At 40.4% G+C, this 27,302-nt stretch overlaps 1 protein-coding gene across 1 annotated transcript; it reads right to left on the reverse strand.

The window, feature by feature from the left end:
* Window positions 1–1,328: 1,328 nt before the first annotated feature.
* On the reverse strand, window positions 1,329–27,302 carry tasp1 (taspase, threonine aspartase, 1). Its single transcript, XM_041947403.1, has 14 exons — window positions 27,147–27,302; window positions 26,289–26,454; window positions 26,056–26,123; window positions 24,597–24,665; window positions 23,424–23,544; window positions 22,432–22,516; window positions 22,269–22,348; window positions 22,017–22,123; window positions 19,713–19,832; window positions 17,554–17,632; window positions 12,051–12,161; window positions 10,161–10,268; window positions 8,973–9,046; window positions 1,329–2,766 (listed from the first exon to the last, which is right to left on the reverse strand). Exons 2-14 carry the CDS (start codon window positions 26,410–26,412, stop codon window positions 2,683–2,685), a joined length of 1,230 nt encoding a protein of 409 aa, XP_041803337.1. The 5' UTR covers window positions 26,413–26,454; window positions 27,147–27,302; the 3' UTR covers window positions 1,329–2,682.

Here is a 27,302-nt window from a genome sequence, read left to right on the forward strand (position 1 = left end):
CTCCAGTGGGGTCAGTTCCGGCGTGGTCTGACAAAGGCAGCTCCGTACGTGGTCTGGTTTTAACCCCGTGTGCGTGAGTGCTGATGTGAGATGCTGGCAGAGAGGGACTGTAACGGTGTCGAGGGGGTTGGTGGCCCTTAGGTGGTGAGAGAGGGGGGAGGTCAGCGTGAGCACGGAAGCTGCATGGCCGTGATTCACTGTGACAGCGCCGCCTGGCATGTGAGGACAGCAGGCCAGGCGGGCGAGGCTGCTGGCTTTGATCTTTATTTGCTCCCCCGTCTGTTTTGCATTTAAGAGCCGTGCTGAGCGCGAGGCATTGGATACACCTTGAATGGCTCAGGACCCCGTCCACTTTTTAAAGACCCAGGATCCTTTTTCAAAGCTGAGGGGATCCAGGACATAGAGGGATGATGTTTGAAGGGGAAGGTTCAGTGCTGAATATGGCAGAGGGTCTCCCGGCAACACAGATTAGCTCTGATGAAAAGAGAGCGCTCCATAATAACACATGATCAACTCAGAATGGTGTGAGTGTGGGTGAGGGGCAAGGTGACATATATCTCCCTTTAGATAGACCCTCAAGATCAAACTGGGGTCAGCAGAACAAAAACAAACATGCGCATGTCCAAAGACTGTGACATCTCACACCTGAGAGGCAAACTGGCTGGATCTCATCAATAAGTGGTCCCATCCCACAACCAGACACGATGCACCGGCAGGGAGGCATCTCTCTCTCTTCAAACAGTGAATATATTTATCCCCTTCAACATCTCTGCTGCACATTCCTCTCAGACACTACAGTGGCCGCGATCCAGAGCCAGCAGCTGGACTTGCACTCGAGGCTGATATAAATAAATGCCCTCACCAATAAGAGCATTTAACAGCATGAGGAATCAAACGAAGACAGCTCAGGAGAAAATGGCAATTCGAGAAACAGCGGAGGATGGTTTTTGGGTTATGTAATCCATACTTCTCAAATGTGAAGAAAAGCCGAAATGTCCAAAGCAAAAACAAAAGAGCGGCTCAGAAAAAGGAACATCTTGTGTGTGGGAGGGTTGCACGGCCCATAATTTTAACAGCCATCAAGGCTCCTCGACAAACAAAGACTTTCCTCTCTCTCTCCTGCTGAAATGTTTCTGCATGCTCACAAGCCCTTACACGGAATTCTTTTCGCGCTCCAGGTCCTGTCCAGCATGTCATGTATTCACAGGCCCTTCATTTTCATATTCATGCTGCCTGTTAGGGCGGACACAAACTGCTCTCCTCATAGCAACGAATGTCTTTCTTGGAAAAAGGCACGGTTGGAAGGAGACTAAAGATAGACGCAGAAATGTAGCAACATAGATTTTATTTACTGTTTGAGCACTGTGGAGAGCTGTGCACATATTAGCATTTCAATAGCTTATACCATTTTATATTAGATGCATTTTCAAGTAAATAATAAACAAGCTCTATCAAGGTTTTGTTGAATTGGAATTCTCAGTAGTAACTGAGTGAAACAGCTAAACCGGAGAAACTGATTATCTGAACAGAAATATCAATTTAGACCCTTACTCCTTTCAAGTACAATTCTCAAAAGCGCCATTTCATGGGCTTGATGCATACAAATGAGTTTTTATCTGTCCTGTATTTAGCAAGAATATACATGTCTCTGTCAATGCGACCATAGAAATATAAATTGTGATTTTTAAATGAGGAGTAACAGTCGTGTTTGGCGGTGGGGTCAAATGCTGCTACCTGAGCACTATATGAATGCGTCAGCATCCCTTTGGAAGTGCATAGCTTCCTGCTTCTTGATCAACTCTACGCCTGTCAGAGAACAGAAAGTGGCTTACTGTAGAATTTCGGTCATGCAATAGCAATGTATTCACATCTTAAAACAATCAAAGCAAAGCATTCTATGGCTGAAATGGTTATAAAATTTATCATGATCTAAGATGCACGTTATGCTACATTATACATTATGCTGGAGGATTAATAACAATGTGTGCGCGAGTACATGGAAGTTGATCTGTACGTGTTAACATCGTAAATAGCTTTTATCGTCACTGTTCAGCTCTCACAGCTATAAATGCTTCGGTCTTAACAATTATCTTGAGTAGCAGGCATTCCACAAGGTGCAATCTGACATCTTTTTAAACTCCAAAAGGATTTTAAGAACAAAATAAGTCTCGCATTTGAAATTCCTAAACTTTGAAAATAGTCACATCTGTTCAGCAATACAAAACAACATCAACGCCCACCCTGTTTTCCTAAATCATAGCTTATATACAAAAGGAAGGATGCCACTTTCAGTTGGAAAAGAGTAACAAAGAAAAAATGGTACATCAAGGCAATGGTGCATCAAGTCTAATCCAGGTGACACTGGAGAGCTGGGGGGGGCAGGTTGGCATAGAGTACATGCTGGAGGCAGACAGTGGCAAAAGGAAGTCCTGTAAGTGCACTAAGTAGAAGCTAACACCCCTCCTTCCTTCCTGGGCACCTGTCAAAACAGCTAAAGCTTATTACTTCTGGCATTACAAAGGTGGTTGGGAGGTGTGTGTGTGTGTGTGTGTGTGTGTGTGTGTGTGTGTGTGTGTGTGTGTGAGTGTGAGTGTGTGAGAGAGAGAGAGAGAGAGAGTGGAAGGGTTTGTATTGGAGAACTGCTGTATTCCTGAAGATGCCCAGAAGGAGGACAAATACAGCTCACTCCATTAGTCGGCACACACCTCCCTCGATGGCCAAACACTGTCCAGGAACAGTCCCAGGTGGTAACCTGGATATGTGTGTCTGCAGGCCATAAAAAAAAGACACACACACACAAACAGACACACACAGACACACAGACACACAGACACACACACACCATGAGAAAACTATCCAAGGAAAGATATACACACCGAGGCTACATGGGGCCAAGGTAATGCTAACAGGGTACTGAGCTCTTGGATACCTAAAAAATGTCTAGTTTTCACATAATAAGTGGATAAACATTAAAAGATGAAGGTATGGATGATGAATTGTTAGCAGCCATTTAAACTGGAAATAGCACCATGTATAAGAGAGCAGCAATAGTGTAAATGTATTGCTAAAGGTACTATAGAGAAAATAAAATACAACCCAGGAAGAAAGACACCCATCAGATGTGAGGCTGATCAGGTGCACTGCACAGGGGTTTGTAGCACGATAAGAAATGTTTTTAGAACTGACTTAATGCGCCTTCTCTACAATCTCAAGGTTAACAGTAGAATTATACTGTTCACAAGACAATGTATTGTACCAGGGATGGGCGCTTGCAGGGTGTTGTGAATGACACGTTACATTGTGGTGAAAGTTGAGTCAGGTTTAGCATTTTTACCAGACCATGTTTTTTTTTTTTTTGCTACTTGTCTGGGAATTGGGACCCTCGCTGAGTCAACATAGTGGTCTCAGTGAAATGAACCAGGAGGCTATATTATATGTGCTAATGTTGACCAACCACAGCTTGGCGCTACTGCTGTATACAAAGAACTATGACTTGTGGGTTGCTGCATTATCTGAATGGCTGCACAACAATCACGTTTTTAAATAAGTTAGTGCAAAGCTGACGGTTAAATACACGACCTTGGACCAAGGATACCTTTTCTGTACCCACAATGCAACTGCCTTTATAAGACCACCAGTAAGCTACATTAAACAAGGAGGTCTGTTGTGTGTTGTGTCTGAGGTCAGTGTGGGCTTTTTGTTGTTCTTAAGTTTAGGAGCTACCTTACCCCTAAGGGAGCTTTGACAGTACAGCTACAAATTCAACCATTCATTTTTGGTCCAAGTCGTTCTGGAACCAGTCACATTCATGAAAAACTGCATGTTCAAAGGTGGTTTAATGCACAGCTCACAGCCAGAGCAGAAAATCCAGCAACAAACTACTGTTGATCAGGAGGGCTGCTCCTCCAAATAAACCTCAGTCAAATTTCTACTGTATGTTGCCAATTGTTAAGGTCCCCCAGAAGAAGTATAGAGTCTCCTGTCCATGCCCTCACTCAGAGCCTCCAGGATCAAGACTAGGACTAACTACGAGACAGTACCAGGAGCCATTGCATCTGACACCACACAGCTTATGGGGGCACCCAGTTTTTAACTGCTTGCTTGTTAGTGTGGGCGTAGTGGTAAAAAATGTACATTTTTTGTACATGTACATGTAATTTAAATAATATCACGGATGAGGCTGATACAACCAGCAGCATATAGGACCGCTACTGTTGCCCAGAAGTCCAAAGATGGCGTGTGAGTATTTATAGAGAGACAGAGTAAGTGCATAAAAGGAACAGACTGCTAGTGTTTCGTGTTTGAGCAAAGACAGGAGGAGGAGGGAAGAGGCAAACACAGCTGTGAAGACGGGAGTGATACTTCAACCGGGGGATCAAAGGTGACCGACTCTCCCTATGCCAATAACGGCTGTCATCCTCCTTCCTCTCTCTTCACGGAGGGTAGCACTGGCTCTGGCCTTGGGGGAAGAGTCTCTGCACTTATTGACCAGGCCACTGAATTGGCCTGACATCACTCCTCCAGTCACAGGAGCCTTCCTCTCCACTGGACCTCTTTTTGTGTAGGCTTGGACTATGGCCCCTGGCACCCCAAGGGCAGCTGTCACTACAATGGGACAACAGCCAGACAAGGCCATGCACACATGGCAACACTCTCAGGGGCTATTATGCCTCCAGGACCCTCTCTGGGTTCATCTTTTGCCCTTCATCTTCTAAAGATGAGGTCAAAGAGAGGCCTTGTTTAAACTGTTTCGAGTGACCATGTAATGGCGACATGCTAAATGTTTTCCTTTTGATGTTTGCATGTCAGAAGGAAAGAGCTTTGCAAAGTTCTTTTAAATTCCTACTGCATTGAGTACGCATCTGAAAATACACTACTGGATACAATTAGCGGCTAGCTGTATGACTTCATATATTTTGCAAGGAAAACAGTGTTGGACAATGACACCAATGTGCCCTAACCCTGACGTGCAACCCTGTGCCATATGCTAAAACCTTCATTTTGGTTTCAATCTGACAGAATGGACATCATGAGTGAGTTAGCAGGAAGAGTAAAAGGCTTACTAAAGTAAACAAGTGAGTAATTATACCACCACAGTGCTAAGAGCTTTGCGTGCCTTTCACAAGCTATGGAGCTCCTTTGTAAGTCCAGGTTCCAGGGACACAGCAGTGAGGATGAGTAGTGCTTCAGGCTCAGGAGTCACACAGCAGATGTCCTAACACTTCTAGGACATCAAGTCTGGTTAACGTCACACAAACAATGCTGTGCCCCTGTGTGTTACACTAAATTACTAGTTCATATTTGTGTTTGGGCCTACTATGCCAACCTTTGCTGTCACCCTGCTTTTATATTTTGACTATCAGTCTGCAGCAGGTACTTAATTCAGAGAAAGGCTTTTAAATCTTTTGGTGATTCAGCTCAATTCCATTAGCAATACAGTACAGTATAATAGCAAAATAATTAGGGGGTTGTCATTTATAAGGCAGCCTTTTGGCTTTTCAATGGCTGATAATGGCCAAAGTGAATCATAACTCCAATTGATAGTTCAAATGGGCGTCTTAAATGAATTTCTGTGGTGGAATCCATGTTTACATAAGCAGCGTAAACTAATTATAAAGTCAGTGGGGGATGAAAGAGGAGCAAACAAACGAGGAATTATATGTTAGCTGGCATAGACAATCAGAATAAAAAAAAATGAAGACACGCAGACCTACAGTGAGCCTGCTGTCAGCTTGATACCCAGTGACTGAAGTGACCACATGACAGGACTACGGCTGAGGCGAAGCATAATGTGAAAAACACAGATCCATTGTATCTGTCGGAGAAAAACATTCTTTGGTGATATGAATGTGTTTAGGAGCTAGAGAAGCCACACATTAACACCACAATGGAGGCCAAAGGATAAATTTAGCTCTATGACTATGCCGCTGTTTTTGTGTTGTGGGTTTCACATTCTTTTCTTTTAAAATAATAAAAAAAAAACCAATTGTATGCTATTTCTCCTCCATGCTAGATGGATAATAAAAACAAATGCTCCATAATAAAAGACATTTGTCATGCAATATACAAAACAGACAATAACCAGGAGGCCTGAATTGCATGCCATTTGATTTTCTCTGGCCTTACACAATTTGAGCAGCAAAAGCTTTATAGTGGTAATGATGTCCAGGAGGAGGGAACTGAGCCATGGCAGTGGTGCTGAGGATCCTACACTTCTCTTTCATCCATCCAATCACGAGAAACAATAAAACAATAGTCTAACTGTTTCAGACGTGCCGCCGCTGGCCTGTCCATGCAGCTTTGTGTAAAACATGGCTCGATGTTCTGATGTCCTATCCAGTGCAAACACAGGTGAGCATTTGAATAAAACCAGATGCTCTCCCTCCGCAGCATTGCTGCTTTACAGCTATTTTACAGTCAAATGTCAAAAGGATTAGGATACAGACTCAGCTTTCCCCAGAAACAACATCTGATTGAAAAGTGAAAAGAAAAAACACAGAGGAGCTGCCAGCACAGGGTCTGAAAAATTGGCCTGACGTTCAACACATTTTGGACTGAGCTATAGCACGCTTCACTGTTCTCCTGGGTTCATGAAACTGTCGTTCGTCCGACAAAATATATGCGGTATGTACAAATCTGAGAAGTAAAACACAGTGAAAGGGAAGTAGATATGCTACAATATAAACCCAGTCTGACCTCTGTCCTAAATACCCCTGCTATATATCAGCTCTTTCATGTTCTTATCACAGAAAAGCAGTGGAAGATGGGCTCTGACTGGCTGGTTAGAGACGCCCAGTGGGATGCTAATAGGAATGGGAGGAATGTCTGTAGCATAGCAGCTGAGGCTGTGGACGGCTCTGGCTCTGTATGCAATCTCTGCCACTCTGCACTGGAAATTTGTACGTCAAATGAGGACGACTTATTCAGGCAAACTATTTAAAACACTAGTTCTAATCAGGTTTTCTACAGTAAATACTTATGACGATACAGTTAAGGAAGTCCTAATTGGACTAACTTGTTATGTACTGCCTGTTTCACTGCTCCAGTGCTGCAGAGCAAGATGGCAAAGATTTGATGCGTTTCAGGAGCACCGAAGTTAAACAGTTTATCTCCACAGAATCTGCACTGCACATTTCTGCCATTCTTTCTCACCCAATGAGCAGAACTTCCCACAGTTTTGATGCCTGCCATCAAGACAGTGTACAAGCAGGTGCCACCTTCTGGGCCTCCATGGCACGCAGACAACTTTCTAGACAGGGTTTATTGGCAACAGACATTATGGCTGCAGCCTGGTCGTATTAAGGTTCCCATCTCTGGCTTTTTGAACTTGACCAGATTGGAGAGAAAACAGATGCTCTCCCCTCCATGGATGATATGTTGGCAGTGAGCTGGTGGGTAACTCTGGGCCCAGCTGGGAAGCAATGAGTGAAAACTTGTTTTGCACCCAGTGTGGAGCCATGAAGGACAGAACAGCCAGCTTCTCTGGTATGCAGATGGTGAGAGCCACGGAGGCACATGGGAGCTTGGTAGCCTCTGCCCCACAACTAGCTGCTTAGTAGAGCAGTGTGAGGTTAGGTGGAGCAGCTGTGTTCTTGGTTGCACTCTCCAATATCACTGTGTCACCAATGCCCCGTCGAGCGGAAGTGGATACCAATTCCCAGAAGATACAGAAACCACTACTGACAGATGATATTCCTGGATCTGGACCCACTGACCACATTCAACATTTTTTCATGATTAATGAAGTGATGCTGGCAGGCAATGGGTTTTTCAATGTGGAGAAATATATATATATATATATATATATATATATATATATATATAATACAAAAGTAATGTTTGCATATTGAAAGTGGCCCTGAGCAGTACACAGTTCACTATGTTCTGTTCACCTCTTTACGTTGGCACAGGCGTGAAAGGGGAGCTTGCATGCTCACATTCCACCACTAAGCCCAATACACAAAGCACATCTGACAAATATGCAGATTGACACTGATATCCCCAGTGGTGCATGACTTTCAGTAAACTTTGTGGTACTTTGGGACCAGGTAGGGCCAGAGAGGGGGAGTGACGAGGGAGATAGCCCAAGAGACAGGGAAAGGAGCGGGTGCGGGGGCAGGGAGGCAGGACGGAGGGCAAACACTTTGAAACTTGAACCAGGCCTGAACAACAGTGCCCTCTCTTTATACAGAGTGACAGAGATACATTAGCTAAACAAATCAATCCGAGCTGGGGCTCCATTTAGAGTCGGGAGACCGGGGCATTAAGGCCTGTTGCTCAAGAAGCCACATATTCACGCCACATGTTGAGGTAGGATCGCAAATGCCAACCTCAAACTCATAATATAGTGATCTATTGTCTGCAAAATTCTAAATGTGTCTACTTGAAAGAGTTTTGCAAAGATCTTTGGTCTCATAATACACAAGCCAAGGTTACCAGTAGAGTATATACCAAACAATGCAACAAGCACTGGCGGTGCAGGGGCAAAATTCCTGCCTACTACCACAGGGACCAGGGGTTTAGATTGGTTGTGTCTTGCAGCAACACAAAAACCTTCAGTGTTTGCAGGAGGGAAGTTGGTGAGGGACTATGAACTTGTCGCTGCACTGGCAACTCCTACTGGTTGGGTGAGTGAATGAGGAGGGGTATCTGGTGGAGATAGAGTGAACCTGCGCACTACACCCTCTAGCAATACACAAAATGACAAATTGAAAAGAATTTAAAATTATATTTCTGTAGTCTGGCAGAGCTTACAAATCTGCCACAGAAAAGAAGAGTTTTCCCCTTAAGCTACTGGTCATTGATGCATAAAAATGAAACAGTACATTTTATGAACTCTGTTATGAGTCTACACCCGTGCATGTACTTGTACTGTCTTAACGTTTTGTTAATGACATAAGGATGATTACATTCCTATATAAACTCCTCTAAGTGTATTTGAAACTGTTTAGTCTGAAACAGACTAAGCTCACCTTTGCTTTGCTATCTTGGGCAGACATGTAGCCAACACACATGCTCTCTGTGGTGTGACTCCATAGGAACTCCACTGTGAAAACACACAGATAAAACGGTTAATTACAGAGTGAACATGACAAAATCAATTAACATAAATCCATGTTTATATATTTATATTATAGAAAAAAAGGGCATAAGGAGAGAGCAAAGCTGTGGGAAGAGAACAGACTGTTGCTAAACTTAAGTTCAACTGCACAAAATGAACAGAAATCAACAGAGGTTAAAGTCTGGCAGGTGACTCAGCATGCTAAACTGCGGTAAACTCGGAGCATGCATCATGAAAATATATGACCTGCAGTGGTGACATAAATGCAGAGGAAGGTAGAACTTGTGAGTTGGAGTAGAAACTCAATTACAGCACCCAAAGGATGTGGTTGGCAAACTGTTTATTCTTGTAAATCAACACAGGGCCTTTTGCAGTCCACAGTAATCTGAGGTACTCCACATTCTGCACAAGGGCAATGGTCCATAAACAGCATCAGGGCCCGAACATGACTGTGTAAGTAATACTTTGGAACAATTTATTGTTCAAGTTGACATAATGCATAAAATAAACAGCTCTTCATTGTCATTTGCCATTATTGTTGCCATTATTTGAAATCAAGAGGTCATCCTGTCCTACACTGGAGAAACATCTGCTCTACTTTGCCAGTGAACTTGAACTCATCAGTTGGCTTTCTTTGGAACGAAGGGTCCGATACACATCATGTTAAAATTAACTCAAGGGCAAAGGGTAACATTAAAACCCACAAGTAAGTCATCTGGCCCAAACATTGGACAGATTTCTGGTTAAGTCAAATTTCGTGAAGTAGCTTTGGAAAAAGAAGGATCACTCTCAGGAGCTCCTGGTAGAAAAACCAGATCCACCAAAACAATCAACTGGGCAGTATTCAGAGCCCCTCCATTTGTCTGAAGATTAGCTGTTGATTCCAAAGTGGGAGGTCTGTGTTTGAATCTGAGATGAAGGGTGTGAAACCAGAGCCTGATTGTGCAAGTTAAAACACAGACCACCCGCTAGGAAAGCCACAGAGCCTCCTCCCTATCCATCTGATGATTTTTAAATATTAACAGCCAAACCTTTGCCTACCGTAAGCTGTGGCGTGGAGGTCTGAGTGCAATCGGGCTTGAAAAGATTCATGTCTTACCCAGAATACCCTGAATATTTTGAGATGGCGGAGCTTCCACACATCTGCAGCAGCGCAAGACAATTACTCCACCCAAAACACGGTCTTCGCTGGCCAGAAAGGGTGAGCCTAGACACACAAAGAAAACACCACGTTTGAGATGGCTAAACGAGGCATAAACATGGCAAAGATGGCAAGTTTCTCCTCAATCAATTAAGTCTCTTGTATGCTTTTAGCTCTCCACCCTAACACATCCAACCAAGGATAACACATGAAAAGACTAGACAAAACACAGCCCTTTTAATCAAATTACGGTGATCTATGAGAAAAAAAAATCCTTCCCTCCAAGTTGTTTGCCTTTCTGGCCAAGTTAAACAACTGAGAGCAATTATTCTGTCCTGATGTATTTATTTTACTTAGCAGACTGCTCAATAAAAAATATTTCACTCCATTTGTATGCAGGGTTTTTAGCACATAATAGGTTAATGACAGGTAGTGTCATTTTTAACAGTCACACTGTACACACTTGTGTAATTCAATATCAGAAAAACATCCAGCTACAGAGCTCTCAAAGCTTTTACAAAACAAACACAAAAATCTGTTGTGTGGAATGAGAACCTTTCTTGCTTCCTGACTAAACTTCAGAAGAGGCAAACTTGAATGAGGTGTTGTGTATACAAAAAAACTTGGATAGGCTGATTAGTGTGGGGCAGTAAAGGGGGGGCTCAGTTTGGAAAAGAACAAACTATAAACAGCTACAGCATGCCTTGAAATGTCACAACACGGCAACAACATTCAAAAAATAAAATAAAACAGGACCAATTGGTACATTTGATGAAAATATTGTTGCGTCTGCATGCCATCGTTTCATTGTTGGATTTCACACCAATGTTGGTTCCATGTTGTAATGTTTCCTTCACCCTATAAAACACGTTTTTGGAGCGTAGCTTGGACAACATTCACACAAAATCCTGGTATTTGTTCTACATTTTAAAAAGGCTATTAAATTCCTTTTGTTAAACATTCCATAATAACTCTGACATCTTTGCATGTCGTAAACATGAGAGGAATTCGATTATTGCCTTGATGTCCACCATTATTTTACCCTTAACAATAAAAGAAGAATAAATAATGGGATTGAGCCATTTTGGAGCATGGATATTTTTTGTGTGTGTTTGTTTGGCAGGTGTATCCATACCATGAGATCTAAAAGGACTGATTTTGTGTCTTTAAAGATAATCTATTTAGCCTGACACATGTATCATTTGAGTGAGAGGCCTCCACATCACAGACACTGTCATCATTGCTCTTGCTAAGGCAGATTTTATGGAGCTTTGTTTAACTTAATGTGCGTCTTGAAAGGAAACAACAGAAGAACTTCAAATTGATTTAATCCAGCCCATCCAAACGTCTCGGTGTCCATGACAAAGGCGAATTGGGTCGGACTTCTAAAGGAGGCCAAAGCAAGGCAGAAACCACCACATGTTTCCACATGTCCTTTCTTCCTGTGCTCTGTCTTCTCTGAGCTCCCAGTGGTCATTCACAGGCGCAACAAACACACTTAACAAGACTTTCTAAAACTGACCACTTCTGAGAATATGGCCAAAAAATTACATCTTCACATGAAAGTTAAACAAAACAATTCCAAAATTGTCTGTGGCTGTCAGCTATGATGAGTGGAACATTTGAAGGCCCTGTTTAAACAGTGAAAACGATCCATAAATCAAAAAGCTGTCCTGATTCTATTATTTGCAATGTTTCCAGTTGTTAGCTCATTCCTTAAGTTATGCAACATCTGTTTGTTAGTTGAATTTCCTTCGTGCTTAATTGTGTTTCTTGCAAACACGTTCTTGGCTGACAATGAGTGTGTATGGAAAGAAATGGGAATCAGGCCGCATGTGGGTGACTCACTGATAAACTTGGTTTGCATAGCCTCCAGCAGTGCTTGGTGGGCATCTTCAGACTGCATGGCAGCAGAGCATTCCCGTGCCAGCATGGTGCGAATCAGATGCTCTCCACAGCCTGGCAAAAAGCACACAGACACAGCTGAACCAGTATCATGTCTCCTGTGAGTTAGCTTTGAGAGCTGTAGCTCAAGTAGAACAAACCACTTACACCCAAGAATCCAAGAATATATATATAAAAACACTGGTTGTGTATGGTATTAATCATATCTTGATATTTCACATCTTGATGTTTAAGTGAATTTTAAAGGGATCAGTATGTATGAGTATTCCCTGATTACCATGTGTAACACTATGCTTTGATGTGCAAAACTGAAAAAAATCACATTTTTCCAATATAAGATTATTAAGTTACGTAATGGAAAATATTGCAGAATTAAAGGATTTTCTTTTTCAGCTCGTACAAAAGATTTATTGCTACTGCAGTTATTTTAGCAGCTTCAAGCTTTATTATTTCAGGTAAAGATGACAGCACAGAGGGGCTGCCAAGTGCAGCTGCTTTGCTCAAGGGCACACTGACAGTAATTGCTGAAGGAGGGTTTGTGTTTCTCGTTCAGTTTCCCCTGCCCAGATTCCCAGCTGGTCTGGGAGCTGGAAACAGCAACCACCCAGTATTAATTCCACTTCTATAAACTATGTGCTCTAGCTGGCTCACATGCTAACTGCAGAATATGCATGCAGAGTTGTGACATGTATAATCATTACACATTTATGCATCAATTTTATGTTAATAGGTTTTAAATTGACATGTTACTATAATGTGTGTTTTTAGAAACATAATTTTCTCAGTTAGGCTTAAATGGCAAAACACCAAAAATTGATTTTTTAAATGTGGAGGTAAACAAGAAGAAACTATTTTTATTAGACCACTGAGAAATGGTGGGGAGTTAAGGCAAGAAACAGTTGTAGATAGATGAAAGTGACTACATGCCAAATATAACACTAACAACTTCATCAGTGAAGGCTGAAATACAGAAACAAAAGCGCAGTGTAGAAGTTGCATGTGCACAATTTTTTCATACCAAAACCTAATGCTCTGAATTCATTCCAATAAAGTGGGGGAAGTGCCAGCAGGGTGTGCTCAAATTAGTTTCAGTTAACACCTGAATCCGCCTGATGCTCTTCATTTGTGCGGCATGTGGTATATAGAAACATCCAGGCAGAGAAACAAACCATTTAAGCAAACCAGGAAACATAAAAAGCATGGGCAGCCTGTGCAAATGTCTCAGCTTCCCCTCTACCCACTTCAGTCAAAACATAGCAGGTGTGCTTTTTTAATATATTAGATAATATGCTACTTACTGTTGAAAGACTAACACTAAAACCAATACCAGGCTGTTTCTAAGGATAAGACAGAGACTGAATGCACACTGCATGCTTATAGCATGATCTTTCTCAAATGTAAAGTCTGCCCATACTCAGGAAAAAGACAAGAAATCTAAACGTGAAAACAAAACACATCTGGCAAAAGCTCCTGTGAAAACCCATAGAGACTGAAGAATATAGGCTTGTTGTTTCTGTAAACACAAATGAAGGCCCCATAAAATATCAGGTAACTACAACAAAACCGAATGCAGGTCGGTAACTGTGGAGACCAGATGCCTGGTCTTTTTTAACAAGAGCAGAACGTCAGATTGGCCAGGTACTGTGTTTACCATAAACTGCTCTGTCCCAGGGGACCTGGATATTACCGTGGCACAAACACAGCTGAAGCGTAACTGCAGCGAGAAGCCCAGACTAAAGCAGCAACTCAACAGAAGAGAAGTGTAAAAAGAAAGGGGCCAACAAACTGAGACGCGGTATGTGACAGCCAGCAGCAGCGAGAGTAAACAGTGGAGTTTGTGAGCTGTTCTCTCACTTGCCACAGCAAAGTGAAGGCCAGGCGAAGCAAGTCAACGCACATAAAACAAAGAGCCACATGAGCCGCATATTACACAACAGGCTAGAATGGAGGGGGTGGGGGTGGGGTGGCTGGGCCAAGCGGCGGTCAGGTGAAGGGAAAGAAAGAGTGACATATAGGGTGAGGATCATAGTCCTCGTGGCAGACTGAAAATGACTGTTTTTCTGTTTCTTCTGATGGGAATGCCTTTCATGTTAGGAAATTAAAAGCAGGTGTTGTACTGGAACACACATTATGCGCTCCATACCCAGAAGGAAAGCTTTTCTTTTTTTATAGTAACATCAAAGGCAAAGCCACAATATAGGAAAACAGGATGAGGTGAAAATACATAGAGAGCAAACATCTACACATCCACTGGGATAAATGATGAAGAGTATATTACCAAAATAGCTGCTTGTTTAATGTATTAATACATAATAGTTCTGTTGCAATGCATCGGACTACTTATCACCTTTAAGCTGCAGACAAACACAGAAGATAAAGCAATAAAAACCATGGGGATGCTAACGTTATCTATAAAAGGGATTCGTTTTAATTTCTTGTTTCAGTGAAATATGTCAGAGAATTTCTGAATTTCCAGACAGAGGCGTGCATTTTTCTGGGCTTCCTAGACAGCAGATATTATAAAGGGCTTTTTAGGATTGTGTTTATGATTACAGCACAAAGTCCTTAGAATTGTTTATGTAAAATACTAGGGTCAGTATAACTGTCTTTGTTGTTACACTGCCCTAAATTTCTCACTGATTGCTGGTGATCATACATTCAGACAAGCTTTAGCGGAGCAAAATGCTGGCTATCTGAGTGGTGCAAGCACATCTGACTCAAGCTCCAGCCTGTCTGATCAAATCAGCTCATCTGCACTGAGATGCATTAGGCTACAGATCCACATCAAAAGGTTTTAATGCTCCCCAGAAGCTATGTCGCAGATGTGTACACATCTTAAAGCAGTGATATAGCCTCTCTACCTCACATTGCTTTCAGCTAAAAGAGGCATGCACTCTCATTTATGGAAATACTAACGCAAGGTTATATACATTGTATAAATATGTTGGAGAAGAATGCAACTTGTTTTTGAGATGGGAGATTGGTCCTGTAAGGGAAGGATGTCTTTGTCCGATTGACTGTGTTATATTATGCTGTATTGTCTGTATTAGTTAAGAGCCAGTGCTTCAGGAGATACGCTTCCTGAGTGGAAGCAGGAAGTGGAAGCAGGAAGGTGGCTGCTGTCGTTTCTCTACATGCAGACTTAAAAAGGCTGAAACATTTTTTTTTCATCACAAAATTCGCCAGGCTCTTGTTGCTATTAGTGACAAGTTCACTTTGACTGCACTGCAATGAAGGCTTGGGTGTAGCCCACACAAGCCATTTGTCTTTCTCCTCAATCATCGTTACATTTGTCATTCCAACCACTTGAGCCTGAGGTAAAGGTGAGTTACACCTGACTGCAGTTAAAGTAGGTGGGGAGTTTAGATTGTTTTTTTCCAGACCTACTGTCACACATAAACATGTCAGTTTGTGCAAATCACATGGAAATATATTTCTTATTTTTATAACTAATTTTAATTTTACTATTACTATCTACTACCATACTACTATTTATTTTTTATTACTCATGATGGTGGTGAATGGTGGTGGTGTAATAATAGCACTCAAAATGTTCATCAAAAAAACCTCACCAGCAATGTTTCTTTCAAGGGACGATGTTCCTGTAACTCTGGCAAGTATTCTGCTCTGTGGATTACCCAGGGGTGTCAGATGTCAATCCAATCATCTGACACCATGATGTCTTTACTCTACACTATGTTTCTGTTCAAATTGTTCTGTGATTCAGTTGTCTACATTCATTTAAAATACAGGGAAACATTACCGGAGGGAGATTAGTCTTGTAGCATTAAGATTAAAAATCTTGTCTGCTGCAGTGCACCACGAAATTTTTTGTATTTATAATTTTGTACACTTTTAGGAAGTCCAATGGCCTGCTTTTTAAATTACTGACTGTCTTCAAACCTTGGTGACCAGTATTAATCATAATGAAAACCCAGAAAAGTTGCTGCAGACACCGCAGAAAGAAAAGGAGAAGGACATGCAGTACGTGACTGGTGAAAATGATAAATCATTACCATGGCACAACATGTCTGAGGCGGGTGGTGGGGGGTGGATGAGTTGTGTACTTACTATGTATGTATTGTGCTTAATATACTGCAGATATTTCAAGGGTTAGTGATTGCAGTATGGAAAATAATACATAATGCAGATCTAAGTTGAATACCATGTGTCATCTTCATGATATGGAAATTAATACATTCAGATTTGAAAATCATGTTTTCAGTTTTAATTTGACTTATATTTACTTCATTAAGGCTCCTCATATTGGTAGAATTAATGACTGTGTATAGCTCACATGAAAAATGAAAGCATGGTAACATAACTACTTGATCACTTTTGTATGTGATGGTGTACCTTGAGCATAATGACTTCAAATACTATTAAGAAATAATAATAATACATATTTAACAACTGGATGGCAGAATTATTAAGAGCGTATAAGCAGAATTATGGAAGCCATGAGAGTCAAGTGAGGAAAAAAAAAAAGATTTGGTCCATTTTCTACGTCTGATCTAAATAGTTTTCTCTCCTGTGTATATGACTTAAGAACAGGTGGAAAAAAGGTTTTGCCAGGATAATCTTTTTAAGTTCCTTAAATTATTTAAAAAGTATTGCCATGTAAAAAAATAATCCAGGTAAAACTTGCTACCTTGCTACCTTTTTTAATCTCTGATCTCTAAATCACAGGAAAGATATCCTGACAAAAATAAATAAATCAATAAAAATTCGCCTGCTAAACCTTTTTGTTCACCGGTTTTTACAAATGGAAAAAAAGATTCTGGCAAAACTTTTTTCAGCCTGGCAAAACCTTTTTATCCAAGTGTTTCATAGATGAAAAACAAAATAAAAATCTGACAAACATTTTTTCACCCATTCTTAAGTTAAGTTAAGTTAACAGAAAACAGACTATTCATTTCTTTTCCTTACTTGCCTCTCAGGGCTTCTGAACTTAACTCTTCATTTTAACCATAAATGTGAAATACTAATTGCATGGTTCCATGAATTTTGTAAAGTGAAACTCATTCATAACAGCAAAGTTATGATTTAAAGTTACATGACTGCACTTGAGGTTTGCGACTCTTCCTGCTGCACTCTTCTCCCTCCATCATATCTACAGCAGGTGTCCCATGTCAGATGTCATTGCAGATCCAAGAGGTTAGCAATGCACCTGGCATGCAGCTGACTAACAAAGAGCGGAGAATGATGACTTAATCAGCTGAGGAAGTGACTGATGAGGATCACTCAGCAGGAATGGTTGGAGGTCAGCGGAAACTATTATCTCCCTGAGGCTAAATAAGAGGCTCACATCAAATATCTGTTTCTGATTCAGATCATCTCCAAAAATAACATGTGGTAAACATGAACAGTGAGGGGAAAACAGACACGCACACGCATATGCACACACACGCACGAAAAAGGCTGTAGAGAGTGTGCTATGGTATACCTGAGGTACTCACTGCTGTAGAGTAAGGGTTCATATTACAGGCATTTTCAGCCCAGCAGCCACATCCATAATGAGCAGCCTGAGACAAGACCAGAGAAGAGGACATTTTAGATGGAAAGGTTTCATTGTTGTTTTATTACTGATATTTTTGTTAAGGACCGAAAAATATCTTAAGTTTCAAATAACAGGTTTGAGTAAGGCATGCTCATGGTCACATAAAATACTTTCAGTACAGGCTGGGGTGGTCATCTCAGCCTAATCCACATTTCCACATCATTAACTACACTAGCACAGCCTACCACAGTCACGACACTATTGCCCTGAGCCTCAGACTTTTTAACAGTAGTGTTAATGAGATCAAGGCAGTAAATCCTACTGATTCATTCATTCTGTTCAGCCCCCGTTTTTATGTTGTTGTTTTTTCCTCTTGCTGCCGTTAATGCAAACTCATAACGTCCTGTATCCGCCTCAAAGTAAAAGATTTCCAGCACAGAACTGTTTCATTGGGATTTGTTGAGTTTGCTTTAGCATTTAAAAATGCGGCACAGGACACGGGGATGATAAGAGCACATTCTTCTGTGTTCGGTCGCCTCATTAATTTAGACTATGTGCATTAAGAAGCCAAGTTTCAGTTGTATTTATCACATCAGACCTCACCAATGCCAGATTAACACAGCAAAGGTAGAAACAGAGGGAGGGGATCACAAAGCTGGGTGGCTGTCTTTGTAACAGCTGCTTGCTAACAGCTCTTATGCAGACACTGGATTTTTACACATCCAGTAGACAAAATGTTGCATTGGCATTGTGTTTGTGGCCACTTCAGGAGTATAAAGGGCAATCCACAGAAATCCTCTATCTGTATATTTAATCAAATATATCAATCCACACTGATGCTGGGGCACATGCACCATACCAAGGAGCCACCTGTTTATTTATCCTTGGAGTTTATTCATTTTTCTCCTCTAATGCAATTAGGAGCAATATCCACCGAAGTGTTTTTCCTGAGGCCAGCATAGTTTTTCTATTTTTTGAAATATGTATTTACAGTATAATTTTTTTTCTGGTTGCTGAGAGTTGAAAAATTTTCAACTTTGTGTAAAACTCTACAGTCTACAAGCAGAGCAACACTTCAAACTGTGTCCTGCTCATACGAAGGTACTCCTTGACCCGTTTTCAAAAGAAGGCCTGCTGCTTTCAGCTGGGAAAAAATACTGTGCAGCCCCTTGATGAAGCAAATGGACCTACATGAAATTTGTCCAGCAAATTTCTGCTGTCAGTCGGCCTGGTGCAGACAGTTTGGCCGGCTGCTGTCCTCTCAGCTGACAGACAGACAGCTGGTTCTGAGTATGGAGACATGGTCACATGGTGGTTGGAGTCAGTGCGGACTGAACGTCATAGCGCTGACGTGCCGCTCACATCTCGCTTTTCATGTGGATTCCCAGTAAGTCCAATATACAATGGATTTTTTTTTGCTCTGTTGTGGTTTCCACCAAATCCTAAGAAAAATATTTGAGTCATTGGACGCTGGATGTTCCACTCTCTTCACGAGCTCGTCACTAACTTTGTCTGTCTGCTGTTTGGTGCTGGGCAGCCAGGACACTATGGGTTTGGCACATGCACGGGCTTTTTTGCTGAAAATGACTGCCCGCAGAAAACAGTGAGACTGCATCATACAGAAAATGTGTGGGCTGTGGATAATAATTCTTTGTGGGTTTCTCACTACAAGCAAACCGTCTCATAATACACAAAGTTGTTTAATTCAGTTTTAATACAAAAACTATGGTTAATGCTGTTCTCAGCAACACTTTTTTTTTTTTTTCAAACTTGGTTCAGGCTGTCTAGGCGTGCAGGAGCAGGAAAAAAACAACTTTTTTTGTTTTTGTTTTTCAGTTGCTATTATTCCCAGCATCACTTGATTAGAATTTGACACAAACAATATGTAGGAGTACACAAATTATTGTGTTTTCTAAATACAGTATTGTACCGGCAACATAAATTAGACATTATAATTCATGGTACTAAATATTTAAATAACAATAGCTGTCTCAAATAAATGCCTGGTAGTATTTACCTGAGTACCATAAAATGAATTACTTTACGAGGATGTTTCGTGGATAAAGGTATGGACAGATAAAAAAAGGAGAGAAGGGCCTGACTACCTGGCCAACCCTGCCAGGATGTTTCATGGCCAGGCCTCCGCTGGACACAGCTGCAGCTACATTCCCTTCCAGGTCTACCACGACGGCTCCCACTGTGTCGAGGCATCCTGAACCATTTTCCTACATCACAGTAAGAAGAGGAGTCACATATATATAGAAACAAATATATAGACATTTTCAAATGAGAACTGTTCTCAAGGGAGGATTTCAGGCAACATAAAGGAGGAGAAAGCGTTCGCATTCTGAAACAGAGCCATCATCTTTGATTAAAGACATTTCCAAAATTAAGCATGTACTGCATGAATTTATGAAACACTCTTCCTTGCCCTTCATATTTCATTAAAAATCTGATGTTCTGATTTCAATCAGCTCCTTCCCTGATTACAGCTTGCTTTGGAAGTGGCTTGTTTGTGAACCATCATGACTCAGACTGCATGATAAATAGGGTTCTACAGGGTAGATGTGCAAAATGGCATTATGATACATGATCAGTGCTCTACTCCTACCAGAAACTGAGGATCTTCATTGAACCCTGGACTTAAATCCAGAGAAAAAAAGGCAGTGTTTCTCATCTGTCTTATGCTCTCCTAAATCAGGCCTGTTTCCGGGCTTTGAAGGCCAAAAAGAACTGAAGCCAGCTATTTCAAAATGCTACAAAGACCATCCTGTCATTACTTATCAGTGTCCTTAAATGAAAAAAATCCAAAGTAAATAATGTCTGTAAAATTTACGGCCATCTTTGGAATTATATTGTTATGCTTTAGATTTTCCCTGAACAACACTGCAACTATACACTATCATGAGGCAGGTGGATATATCGCACTGAAAAAAAAAGGAAAGTAATTTATTCCTTGGCAAAAAGACAAAGGCATAAAAAGAACATTGTGTATGAAAATTAAAACCAGACTTGCTGCAGTAACGCTTTTTGTCGAACCCACAAGTCTCTAATAGCCATTCTTAATACAAAGAGGGTATTTCCTGTTAACTGATTTGATGTGTCAATGGCAGAGTAACAGATACAGATTAAAATACCCCAAAACTCTGAACATGGCATGCATGTGAACAGTCACAGCGTATCAGTTAAGTCCAAATGAGTGCTAGTTTAAGTGCATCAAATGGTCACATATTAGTCTTTAATCGGTCAAGCAGTTTCGTGTAAACATGTGAGAGACAGACGAGAGCAACTCAAAACTTAAACTCTCATTAGGCTAACTAGCCATTTGAAACAAAAATCAATCATTTAATCATATATCACTTGCCTAAGTCAACAAACAATCCATCTTAGTTGTTCGTCTTTCTTTTCATGGATATATCATTAATATTGAGGATTGATGTAACTGAATTAAATAAACAGTAATGCTGTTCAAAAACAGGTCCAATGAAGCACATCTGGCTGTTTTACTCCATTTAACACAATTTACATCAGAACCAAGACAAACTCTCCCACCCTCTTCTGTGCTGCTGCTGCTGCCACTCCTCGTAACTTTAGAGCAGAATGTGTCTCCTTTCAACTCAGCTCATCACCAGGCCACTCTCCAGCTGTGCTGCTCAGGGCATTGAAACTTTGCACCGACTCTTGTCAACAGTGAAATAATTTCTTGGAATCCTGCAACCTGGTAGTGTCCTTTCCGGCATAACTGGCAGAACATATCTTGATGTCTTAGACATTAACTTCCTTTCTTGTATAAAATATAGTAGTCTACTCAATGTTTCCTGCCTTTTTTAAATTCAGTTTGATGCTATATATCTCCATGCATAACTGCCGGTTTACACTCTGCAGTGTGGGCTGCAAGCATGACAAAACAGATCCTAGGACAACACCAGGTTCATCTCTACTGGTAGCCTCAGTAGACCAAGTAATGCAGCCCCCATTCATGTTGAATTCTTAGTAAGAAATGTGTGACTGTAATATTTTGTATTGGGGAAAGCCACATGCTCTTACTGCTGCTACTGCTATCCCCTCTCACCTTTGTAGGTTTTAAATCTGAGTCTGATTTTATATGTCGAGATTTGAACACCGAGAGACCCAAATAACTTTTTGTGTCATGATTCCGAGGAATTAAATTAGTGAACAGAACAGTCAATTAAAGTGAAGTAGCTTTATTTTTTAAGTTTATTAGACCTCATTCCAGTATCATATGCAGGCACAGAGTCACTATGCTCTACACATTGGGGTATTGATTATTACATGGATGGTATGGTAGATGGAATACTACTACAAAATCAGCAGGAAGGGGTGGCTCCATTCTGATTGAAAAAATAAACTTAACGCCATCTTATTTTAAATGATAACATAGTACTCACATTTTCACTTGATTGTCGTCTTTTCTTTGTCTGATTATGTCCTGTGTCCATTTTTTCTGCCATCTCCATCTTTCGCTTGTTTCTCTTGTACGCAGATAAACTGAACTCTGTGTGTGAAAAAAAGATATCAATCTAATGTAGCCACATAAGCTGATGTACATCTTCCAAAGGTTGTTTTGGTTCAGTTTTGCAGTGGCAGAAGATTTATTTCTTACATCAAGCATATTTCTAATTCAGTGCAATAAAACTCACTGGTGGCCATTTTCTCTGAAGGGCATGGTGGTATTCCATGGCTGACTGCCCAATCGTGTGCTCCTCGCCCCACTAAAAAGCTGACAAAAGAAAAAAAATGTACATCCATAAAAGTGGATATGGTCACAGTAATGCAACGTTAATTAGTAACCATTATAATCACCAGGGTGGTATTCTGCCAGCTGATAGTTTCCCTTTCTGTGCTTCACTCAGTAGACGATTTGCAACTAAGACTGGGTTCTTAATACCTGAGGGAAAAGTCAGAATTATCACAGGGCTAGCAGTTCATTCCATGTGATTTTATCACAGTGTAAACAAATTGAGACAGATCATGATTTGCAAACACACGCAGTAATACTTTAGCCAAATCAATATGGGTCAAATAATACATTTTAAAGGAGAGAAACAGAGGATTCATCAAAGGGCCAGATAGTGAGTCTGTCTCTATATTCTAAGTTACTTAGTAGTAGTAGGTGAACTGAATATGGCTTTAATTTATGTAACATCTGTGTTGGCTTTCTGTATATTGTTAATATTTGTTTTCTTCATTTTTGCAGGGGATGTGTTCATTGATTTTATTGTGTAGTATTGCATATTTTCCGTATTATGCTGGGTTGCTTTTAGCCTCTTTAAACACATCCTACTAAATTCTGACACCTCATGAAAAACACGGGTTGGCAGGTATATTTTTATAAACAAGCCAACAAAGTTTCATTCATCATGAATAAATTATATGGCCAACTGTTACACAATGCAGACATGGTGATAAAAACAATCTGTTGTCTTCTGGGCTGAATGTGAAGTGCCAGCTTTCACCTCTGGGCTGTTTGGAATAAATCATTTGTTCTTGCAGAAAAAAACTGCTTTTGCTGAAAGCCTTCTAGGAAAACTCTCTGTGAGTATGCCGATGTGTACATATTAACAGCACTTCTTGGTTGTTCTCCAAGTAAAAAGTGGGTGGTCCCCATTATAAGAATTTATGATGCCAATTCCCTGCAGTAATCTTTCAAAAAAATTCTTTGAGATGGTAGAAAGTAAATCAGTAAAACTGCTAGAGGCTTGACGATTACCATTACTTCCAGGTGACTGAACCTCAGTGTGACGAGATAACACTTTGAAATAAATATCATCATATCAACATGTGTAGTAACTCACCACTAATAGCCCCGACAGCGCCATAATGCAGCGACTTCCCATCCATGATACTCGCGTCACATTCAATTTCCCCTGACAAATTAAGGTTGGAGCCCATGCCCGCATTTGTAAAAGGAGAGTCCTGAGAACAATTAAAAACATGCAGAGTCTTAAATCAAGACACAAGACAGAAGTCAATGTGTACTGTAGCTCTATATTCTTAAATCAACAGCTTATATAATGGCCCAGCAAACAACACAATAAATTATATTTAACATCGTGAACCAAAAGTTGCAGCTGGTGAACAGCACTTAAAACAATACCAATCAGACCCCTAAACACAGACTATATGCTGTCTGTCTGCCAGGGACAATAGTCTCGACATTCATTTCGGGACAAAAATGGCTGTTACACTCTGTTCTTTGATACTATCTATGATGCATTTCAAACTTAGGAATTTCGCTGACATAGTTGTGGGCTGAAGGCAGATTCACATGAATATTCAAAATCTAAAAAACATTGTCACACTTTCCCTTACGAATACAAGCGGTTACCTATCTTTACACAAGTCACAGCCAGTATGGACTACTACTACTTCTTAATTATTTACTTTGTTTGTTGTTTTTTGACTTTGGTTTATTTCTTACTTAATAAATAGGAGGCTGTTAATTGTTTATCTTTGTTTCCCATACCTACTGTGCTATGCCTTATGCTTGAGCAGGTTTTTGCCAATAACCAGATGATGATACATGATACACCATGTAAGTAACTGTGGACTCTCCAATTTCCAAGGGTATACTAAGAATAACTGACTTGTATTTATGTATACAGTATATGGCTATTCTCATCTATCTTAAAAAAGACACGAGTGCTTGCTGCACCACACATTTCTGCAGCTGCATAGAGCTCATAAGTAACATTTTTCTTTATTCCAACCCTGCCCTGAGGAAAATCGGCCCTTACATCATCCAACAGGATGTACGTACATGCATCAGAGGCTGAAGCAGGATAAAGCTGTTTTGGATAAACACATACACATGTCAAATTAAGTTTCTGATTCTAATTACAAGTTTTTTGGATGTTGTTTTTCTTAAAGTCCTCTCGGACAAATATTTCTTCTACATTATGTACGTGGCTGAGTTAAAAAAAAGTTAATACAGGTTAATAATCAAACCTGAATCATATTCTACCAACCTCAAGTTCAACCAGTGCTGCAGTCACTGCTTCCACTGCAAGTGCCCCAGCTTTGAGCCGGTCCACAGCCTGGAAAAGGGACAGAGACACCTTGTTGAAAGACCAACAACAGTCTTTCAGAATGAGAAGATATGAACAGAAATGAATTATTTTTACTTTCTCTATAGCACATATTTTACTTCCAAACACATAATCAAACTACAGTGCATTTACTGGAATACCTACTGTATATTTCCTGCTTACTTACAGAAATAAAATAAAACTGATAATAGAAACTCTTTGGCAGAGCAAATTAGGATTCAAGCCTCATCAAAAGCTCATAATGGGAGGTAAATTTAGACTAAAAACATGCAATAAGGATCCTGGATTAAAACATTACTGTTTGTGTTTATGTGTGAAAAAGGACACAGTCAGCATGCTGAAGTTGTGACAAGGTACTGTACATGAGTGACTGCTGGCATGAAAGCAAGAGACCCTTTTTAAAAGTGAACTATTTGGCCTTAAAATTAAAGTACTCCATCCAGCGGAAACTGAGCACAGGTTATCACCCATCAAGCACCATTCTGATCATAAAGCAAGGGGGATGGCAGAACCTTGAGGTTGTTTTCAGTCCTATGGATGTAAGGAACTTACGGATGGAACAATAACAACGAATAAAACTAAATAAAAGGACAGTCTTGACAAGAACTCGCTTTAGAGAGCCAATGAATAAAGACTTCTCTTCAAACAGAAAAATGACCTTAATACAGCCAAACAAAAACTGGAATGACTTCAAAACAAGCCGTTAAATTACTTGAGTGGTACTGCCAAAACACATACTGGAATCTCACTGAAAATACACGGAAAGACAGCTGTTCACAGATGCTCCAAATCCAAACTGAGCAAACTTCTGAGAAAGTGTAGGAGCTAATCAAGCTGATACAGATGAATATGAAAAATAATAAAACTTTGCAAAACATTAAGGACCAGGTCAGGTGCTTTAAGAGAAAAACAAGGTTACTCTTACTCTTTCCGAGCACAATAAGAACAGAACACATTTGTGCGCAAAAATGTAGCAAAGGGAAGTTAAAAAACACCTTATTTTAAAACACAGTATTTTTTAGCAACTTGTAGTTACCTTAGCACACGTCTTTGGCACTAAGATGTTATCAATATCAACATAATTTGCATTTTTTCAGATAAATTACATTTAAATATAATGGTGCAGCACCATTCTTCCATTCTTTAAAGAAAGCTTTAAAATACTACTTTACTTTTATTTGATAATGAATGTTAATCTGTTTTCTGTAGTCAGAAAGTATCTAACCGATGAAATATTGACGTGACAGCTCTTCTAGAATGAAGAAAGACATTTACTAACAGTGCATTGAGACTAAGACCGCTTGTTTGTACTAAGAGTACAAGGTTATGTTGCTTCTTCGAACACGTACAGATACACATACTCATGAAGTAAACTTACTCGCTGGCAGGCTCTTTTGCACACATGCTTGTACTCCTTGGCCTTAGATTCAGAATGGTATCCTGCTCCTGAAGGCAAATAAAAGCAAACAAAGTGTTTGACCACTCTTAATGTGTTGATCGTTGACCTCCTCAAAGCAGAAAACTACAATTGGAGAAAATGTGAGGTGCAGTTTACTGTTTCTTTCTAAATAGCTCTTAATTCTACTTGTTAATTACGGTATGCACATGTACCTGCATGCACTAAAACAAATCCTCCAACAACTTGAGAGTTGCTCAGGGGAGAGGACGGTCGCTGCTCTTCGGCAGAATTCATTAGACTTTCCATAACCCCTGCATAACCTGACAAGCCTAACATGGCCTATCAGACACTGGTAAGGAAATCATTTTCATGGCACACCTGTGACAGAAAAAGAAAACACAATTACCATTCAGTGACAATACAGAACTAGATGATTTAGCCCATTGCAAAACAACATGGTGGTTCTAAGCTATGCACCACAAAGACACTGGCACAAAGTGGACACTAGACATGTTTTCACTTGAACCAGCACCACAGCAGAAGCAGCAGCAGCTGATTTCACTGACAATGAATGAACACTGTGTGGTTGAAATGATGAACTATTCTGTACATTCTCAGTCTTTACAACACATACATGAATCACTAATCAGCTTCACTTACCCTTCACCAAAAACGACACATTAATTCAATCACTCGGTTACAAAGACCATGTAACTACTATCTACCTTGTAGCTAACGGTATCTAAAAACATGCTATTCATACTCCTGATCCACGAGACTACAAATCAACGCGTGCACAAAACATTATAGATACCACCCATCTCGTTAACCTAAGTTGACGTTATCAACTTTATAAACAATTCCTGCTGTTAATGTCTCGTTACGCATGTCAGTTTAAAGTTTGCGACATCAAACGCGTCAAGTTCTTAAGTTATATATCTGTTTAATGAATAAAGAAGGATAGCATGTTAAATAATGAGTTATTTCAAGTCAAGCTAACAGTCTTGTGTTGTCGTTAGCTTCTTAGCTAACAGCTCGCTAACACACCAACCACAACAATCTCAACTTACAATTTTCACTCCTCTCCTAGCAGCGACAGAGCAGCCTGCTGACCGCGACGTTACCTGACATGTGTTTAATGCACACGAACGATTGCTGGATTCATACATGTAACTGAGACAAACTTTGCTGCTACACACACTTTCACTCTGTGCTAACCACAGCTA

Source organism: Chelmon rostratus, chromosome 11, assembly GCF_017976325.1.
Source record: "Chelmon rostratus isolate fCheRos1 chromosome 11, fCheRos1.pri, whole genome shotgun sequence".
NCBI classification, from domain to species: Eukaryota; Metazoa; Chordata; class Actinopteri; order Chaetodontiformes; family Chaetodontidae; genus Chelmon; species Chelmon rostratus.

Coding starts and splice junctions, on each gene's coding strand:
- tasp1 (XM_041947403.1), bottom strand. CDS start 26,412: ATGTTAGGCTTGTCAGGTTATGCAGGGGTTATGGAAAGTCTAATGAAT. Junction 22,517..23,423: donor CGCTGTCGGGGCTATTAGTG/GTGAGTTACTAC, acceptor CTTTTCCCTCAG/GTATTAAGAACCCAGTCTTA. Junction 12,162..17,553: donor TACAGCAGTGAGTACCTCAG/GTATACCATAGC, acceptor GCTTTTTGCCAG/GCTGTGGAGAGCATCTGATT.